General features: G+C 39.3%; 1 protein-coding gene across 1 annotated transcript in view; it reads right to left on the bottom strand.

Annotated features, from left to right (window-relative positions):
• Positions 1-874: 874 nt before the first annotated feature.
• SUDS3 (SDS3 homolog, SIN3A corepressor complex component) overlaps positions 875-7,239 on the bottom strand; it is a 35,465-nt gene continuing 29,100 nt past the window's right edge. The window contains exon 12 of the mRNA XM_037816926.1: positions 875-4,246. Within this exon, the coding sequence (XP_037672854.1) occupies positions 4,148-4,246 (99 nt within the window). The 3' untranslated portion in view covers positions 875-4,147. The remainder of the gene's footprint in view (positions 4,247-7,239) is intronic.

Genomic DNA, 7,239 nt, shown 5'->3' with positions numbered 1-7,239 from the left:
GTGATGGTAGCACAATACTGTGAATGTGATTAACACCAATGAATTGTATATTTGGAAGTGGTTAAAATGGGAAATACTAAGTTATATATGTTACCAGAACAAAAATTTTTTAAAAACCACCAAAGAACTATACAAAGCATGACTGAACCCTAATGTCAACTATGGATAATAGTTAATAGTATAATTATAATACTATTTTATGAATTACAACAAAGGTGCCACACTGAAGCAAAACACTAATAGTAAAAAATGTGTGGGGTAGAGTAGATGGGAATTCTGTACTTTCTGCATGTTTTTTTTTTTTTTCTTTTGTAAACCTACAGCTGCTCTAATTGAAAAACAAAACAATTTTTAAGTCGCTACTGCCCCTACCCATTATCTAAAGTAAAAAGCAGCCCTTCTCAGGGGTGGACCACATTGGTCACCTTGGGCAGCAGGCAGCCTCCTTCACCATTTAACCCTCAGGAGCTGTACAAATACTATTATTTTTGGTAAGACTAGAAAGCACTGCTCTAATAAATGAATAATACCTTCCTCAATTGTGCTGTAAGGTCTTTCCATCTAAGGTCAATTTCATTTACTCAGTTTTTAATTAAATTCTTTTATCATCTTCAACAAGTGAAGGAGAGAGTACACTGAATTAAGTGCATTCATACAGTCAACACTGCTAGACTGCTCTTTTCAAAACTGAGTGCTGGTCTTTCTGACATCATCCCATATCTCACTCTTCATTGATAAATCAATAGCTAGAGGGGTAAATATCTAGTATATCACACTCTCTCCCCCAACCTCCTTTCCCCACAATCACTGGGTGGAAAACTTCAAATAAATATTCAATCATTTATCAAGTCAATGGATACAACAAAGGCTATACACTGGTTTTCACTTTGAAAGTTTATTGTTATTAACAGAACAAAACAAAACAAAAAACAAAAACCCCATACTTCTAACATTTTACATTCGCCTCTCAGAACACTGAATGTTACTGTTTAATGATGTTATATAAAAAGTCCACTGGCTACTTAAAATGGCTGCAATTTATTTTTACAATGTTCTCGTATTAAAGAGGTTTAAACTCTTTGGAAATTGGTCTAACATTAACTATCAAGATTTCCAATTCCCACATAAAAACCAAATTTTAAAATCAGGAGGAAATTATATAGTAAAACTTCAAGGCTAAAAGGAAATATTAACAGAAAAACAAACAAAAAAAAATATTGTAAAAAATAGGATTTTCCCCCTAGAATTAGGTAAAAAAAATGTAGTCAACCCCCATAGTATTTCTCTTAGAAAAGCCACCCAGTCCTGAACACAGAGTCTTGCACACAAATATATGTAGCCTGATTTGCAGATCAGCCTCTGTGATCTTACACTGGCCCCAGTGAGAAGTTTAAAAGAAAAAGTGTTAAGTTATGTAGTTAGAGCCCATAAATACTGGTATCCAAACGAATGAAAACATCCTGGCTTTGGTATGGCTACAGAAATCTATCTGGAAATTGTTCAAAAGGACACCAACTTGGGGGGGGGGGGCAAGGAGAGTATGTGAGGGCGAGACCCCCAGAACCCCCAGTCAGCAGTGAAATAAATACTGGAACACGTGCATAGCAAACACTGTATAGGGTACACAGGGCAACTAACTGCCTCTTAACAAAACACAGACAGGTTCTTGATCAGAATTGTCTGGACCAACTGTTTTTCAAAGTACACTTTCAAGAAATGGTTAGAATCTGGGAATTCATCTAGTGGTCTGGGGTCTAGTGAGAGACAAAAACCTTTTGAAACAGGAACAACCACCTGGGCTAAAAGTCAGCTTTCTTTTATTATTCTCTGGAATCTCAAACTGCCCTTTAGTTAGCTTTTGTCCTTCACAAAAGTGTCTCCATTTACCACCAATGGGGCTTCCTCTGCCCCTGGTCACCAAAGAGGCCTGAAAGAGTGAGCTGCTGACTTGTAATTTCTGGACTAAATACAGAATATAATTTACTCTGCTGTCTCAAGTATACTTCACATTCTCCCACGTTTTCACTGGGTCATGATTAAAGTGAGATATTTCGGGTTGTGAGGACACCAAGGAGCAGGAGAAGGCAGTGGCGGGGTGCAGACCACGTCTAAGCATGGCCTCAAACACCCTCAAAAGTTACAGAAAGACAGCAAAAGTGCCCACACGCCGGTCTTCAAATAAATAGTTACTTCATGAAAGCACAAAGGTGGTATCAGACAAGGCAAGAAAAAAGGCAAGCCATTGCTGCTTAGATGCTGAACCCCTAGTGGATATCAAGACAATCCTTTCCAATAAAAAAAAAAACTTTGGTATACTGCTAAGGACAAATAAGGTGGCCATTAAAAAAAAAACCAACCAACCATCCTCGATGACAAAACGTATTATATCTAAATAAACTTCCATCACAGATCACTAGCTGAAAACTAATAGCTACCTGATATTATGGCATGTAACACACCACCGTGAGGAGTCAAGTGAGAGAAGTCCTCCCTTATAGCAAAGGCGTCAAGAAACAAAAAGTAAAGCCCCGGTTTACCCCGGACTTGGTTCACTGCAGTAAACTCATCCTCATGGGGGTTGGATGGCAGAGAAGAAACAGAATGCCCAGGCAACTTCTGATAAACAGCATCATTTATCCTGTTTTCTAAATATACTCCAACGTCAGAAAAAAATGAGAGAAAGAAATGTATTACAAGTTAAAATTAAAATATATCTGTACAAATCTTTACTCTGGGTAAGGTTTGGTCTCTGCTGAAGCCAGGACTTGAGGTGATTTATTTGTCCTCACAGTCCCCTAAATAAGTTTGGGATATGTACATCAGGAGACAATACAAGGACAATCACTTGAGACCAAGAGAATTACTTACAAAGATTCCCTAGGATGTGTAAAGTCCACTGATTGCCCAGAGCAACTGTTCTAACCCCAAATTTTTTAAACATCTCAAGATAACAACTCAACTGTAGAAAAGCCCATCATCCAATGGCTCCTTTCTCCCATTATGGAGATGAGGCAGGGAGTGCAGGGAAGGTGATTCATCTAGAATTGTCAGAAAGTGTGACAATTTAGTGACAGCCATGGCAGAGCAGCATTCCTCCTCTCCAATCTAGGCCAGATCTCCTGAGGACCTAAGAGGGCTGAGTGGCTGACAGAAAGTTCCAAGGGTTTGGAATGGCCAATGTGCAATTATCAGCATCAGGAAGAAGACTGAAATTTGAACCATGAGTGAGAGTCTAGAGCTCACTGATTATTGCACTATTAATCTCACCTCCCCACCTACCACAGGTAACCCAGACAACTAGCCTGTGGCAAGTAATATTTCATCTACTTGGGAACAGGGGAGAGAAATGAAATACAAATTAAAATTTCTGAAACGACCACTTCTTGTTCCAGCTTGAGCTGGAACAAATCTGTTTAAATAAACCACCTGCATTAAATAACATTTAATATATGGTGGCTTCAGCACATTATGAATATGAAAGTTCCCCTCCCGTCAACCCCATTTAGTTCAATGCACAGTTCCTAGGCAAATTTTTCTGTTGTTCAGTCAGTGGAATGGATGGCATGCGCCAGATGTTACAAAAGGCATTTATTTCTCCACGAAGGCTGAGAGCCAGGAGAATTAATCTCCTTCTGCTAGGACCTCTGCCACAAGCTTCTGAGGAAACAGTGAAATGGGCTCGACAAGGGAAAGCTACGTGATCCACTAACAAGATTCAAAACATGAAAATGCACTGGAAAGTGTATCCCTTCCTGCTCTTCTTCATGGTAGAAAGACCTAAAGATAATTAATAAAAAGAGCTATCTGTCCCTTCAAACTCAAAAGAGGTTTAAAAAAAAAGTTAAAGACAAAAATCTAAGAAAAATAAAGATGTAAAAGGAAAGTAAGTCACGCTACAGTACTCTCAAATGTAAAATAGTCCTGTGGGCGACTGATGTCTGGAAAAGGTCCAGGCAGTCAAGAATGACACAAAGATGGAGGTGTCGGCCACCAAAGTACCTGGCAGAATCCATAACCGTATTCTCCATTTTCCAAGGCCAAGTAACTAGTCCCAGTAGTTAAAATTTTTCTATTAAGAAGAAAACAAAACAAAAGAAAAAACAAAACCACTCCAGAAAAAGGGCCAAGGGAAGAACACTATGGACTGTCAAGCCGCTGACCGCCGGCGGATCACAAAGAGCCCACGCTGAAGCTGGCCCAAGTAGATCCTCATCTTTGTGCTGTCACTTGTTTTCCTCACCCAGATCTGCATGGGACAAAGAGAAAGAAAGAGAATGAGATGAGAGGGGCTAAGAAATACCGAGGATCAAATCTTCCAGAGCCTCAAAATATTTGCATGAATTAGGTGTGGGCAGAAAACTGGTAACCTCTTCTTAAATGATCCGTTTTGACTTGAGAAGCTTTCTCAAGTTTCTCCAATACCTTTGTCCATCCTAAAGGCACACCTTCAGTGCAGAGAGCAGGCAGCAGCCCTTGTACTCATTTCCCCCAGTGTCATCTCTCTTACACCTCTGAGTAAGAAAATGAAAAGAAAGCACAGGAGATCTTGGGTTCTATTTTTTGCCTTGATCTTAAGGACTCTCTGATTTGGTTTGATTGCAGGGTTACCAACATTCAGGATACATATATTCATGAACGTAAATCTTCAATCAAATTTGGAAATATTTTCCTTGCCGCAAGGGAAATTCATATTATAACCTTTCAATACTCTGGTTTTCTGAAAATTAAGGCCTGAGGTCATATTAGTTTCCCGACTGCTAAAGCGAATACCATACAATGGGTTGGCTTAACAACAGGAATTTATCGGCTCATAGTTCCAGAGGCTAAAAAGCTTGCTTCTGGCTGGCTGGCAATCTTTGGGGTTCCTTGGCTTTTCCATCACATGGCAATGTACATGGTGGTGTCTTCACCTTCTCTTCTGGGTTCCACCGACTTCCAGCTTCTGGCTGCTCCCTGTGGCTTCCTTCTATTGCAGGATAATATCTCTACTGAGGAATCTGATAATGAGAACGCTAATTTCTTCTCTCTATGCCACTCTCATATACCACCTGATGTTTTCTATTCTGATAGTGAAGAACCAGTTATTCCTTCTGATATAGAAGCCTATTTAACAGAATTTTTACCTAAAACCACTCAAGTACAATTTCCAAATGATAAAAAGTGGAAAGGCCTTACTATAATAACTGGGACAGATGATTCATATCCTTTGAGTCCCATATTAGAAGATTATACTGAAGGAGAAGCTAAACGGTTAAAAAAGCTGTGAATCTTCTCAAGAAAGCATAAAGGTCCTCTCACCCTTCTTAGATACAGATAACATGTAATCACCAGGTCCTCTGTGAAAACAGGATGGGGCTGCAGCTGTTACCTTAATCACAGGTAAGTCATAAATAATGTAGCAAGGTTGAATATAGTCCTAATCAACGCATGTTTATCAATATATGTAATGGCTAATCTAATCATATAATAAGAAAACTATATTAACAGGTTAGAGACAAGTAACAGTAATCTCTTTTAATTTTTAGATTTTATATAAGTAAAAGTATGTTATATTGCTCTTACAGAAGTTATAGCTAAATTAGTAAAAATATTATCAGTAAAGTTTTACAGTTATTCAAGTCTAAGTCTCTGATAATGTGGATACCCTCCTTTAATCTTGAAACACTCATGGATCGAGGCGCTTCACTTCGTGAGACATTCATGCTCATAAAGCATCATTTAATGTAAAATCAGAATTTGATTTGATTGAATGTCAATCAAAAATGCTATAAATTCTCTGTAACTGAGACAAGGGGAAGCTCTCTGATCTCATGTCCAGCTGCGTCTGGAGGAGTGGGAGCTCCCAGGCTTGGTAATGTATCAATTAATTTTTACACTATAAACTTGTTCCTTTTACCTTAAGTGCTCCTTTAGTAAAAATGTGTTAAAGTTGAATTCTTGTCTCGAGTGCTCTTTACTTTTAAAATATTATCTGTCCTTATACTCTTAATTGAGTGGGAGGTTACTTGATGAAGCCCAAACGCATTGAATCATGACCTGATAAGGCTCAGGTCTTTTCTAACGGAGACCATGGGTTTGAGGTGTAAAGAGACAAACCGGTGACACCTCTCTCTCTGCCCAATTTCCTTGGCTTATAGGGACTTCAGCCATATTGGATTAAGGTCCAGCCTCGTTCAGCTTGGGCACACCTTAATTAATAATATCTTCAAAGGTCTGTTGACAAATGGATTCATACCTACAGGACCAGGGGCTGGGACCTGAACATGCCTTTTGTGGAGGACACGATTCAATCATCAACAGAAAAAGAAGAAAAAAACAGCAACAACAAAAAAGATGCCCTTGATTAAGCTAAGGCCCAATCTGGACCAGGAGAAAGTTGAAGAGCTTAAGACTAATCCTTCCCTTCTCACCATATGATTCTCCCACAATTGGTATCAGATTTCTTGCATTTTACAGAGCAGACATATTCTTCCATGGAACTGAGAATGAACTTCGGCACTCCATACGTAGCATCCCTGCAGCTAGGGAAGGGAAGGAGAGCTGCTCAGCAGTGGCTGGCCACCCTTGAGCAAGGGTTTACTGAGCTCTCCTTATGTGCCAGCCACTGTGCTGATCAAGCTTTGCGTTTTCATCCTCAGAACAACCCTATGAAGTAAAGGACTATCATCACCCATCATCCCCATTTTACAGAAAGGAAAACGAAGATCAGCAAGGAAGAGTCACATGTCCAGATGTGAATCCTGGCACCTGACTTCAAAGCCCCTGGACGCTTCTCCACTAAACCAGCCCCTGCCTTTTTTTCTCATCCTCTCTCTCTTTGACATCCAATTAAATGGAGTCATAGGCATGTTTTCATTTTTTTTAAAAGGCCTGCATCTCACCCATACAGATAAGTACAATTTTACAAATGTATCTCCTTCCTCCCCAACTCAGTTTTCAGGTTCTAAAAAGCTTATTTTCAGTTTCATCTCAACTTCTTCAATATGATGATTTATCAACAGAGACAGTGGTTTAGAAATTTTTAAACTTAAAGACCTCATATAAAGCTGAGCCTTTCACAGACCTGACAGAACCATTTTAAACTGAAAACTGATCCCAAGGAAGGCCAAATCGGGTTGTTACCAATGTTGAGATCAACCTGCCAAACCTGCCAAGAGTCAAGGGCCAAACGGCTCCAATGTCACTTAGGATTTGAACTGAAAATGACCTGGAACAAACACATCCAATAAATGAGAAATG

This window comes from Choloepus didactylus, chromosome 23 (genome assembly GCF_015220235.1).
Source record: "Choloepus didactylus isolate mChoDid1 chromosome 23, mChoDid1.pri, whole genome shotgun sequence".
NCBI lineage: Eukaryota > Metazoa > Chordata > Mammalia > Pilosa > Megalonychidae > Choloepus > Choloepus didactylus.
The sequence above is the reverse complement of the archived record's forward strand: the minus strand, read 5'-3'. Positions and strand labels throughout refer to the sequence as shown.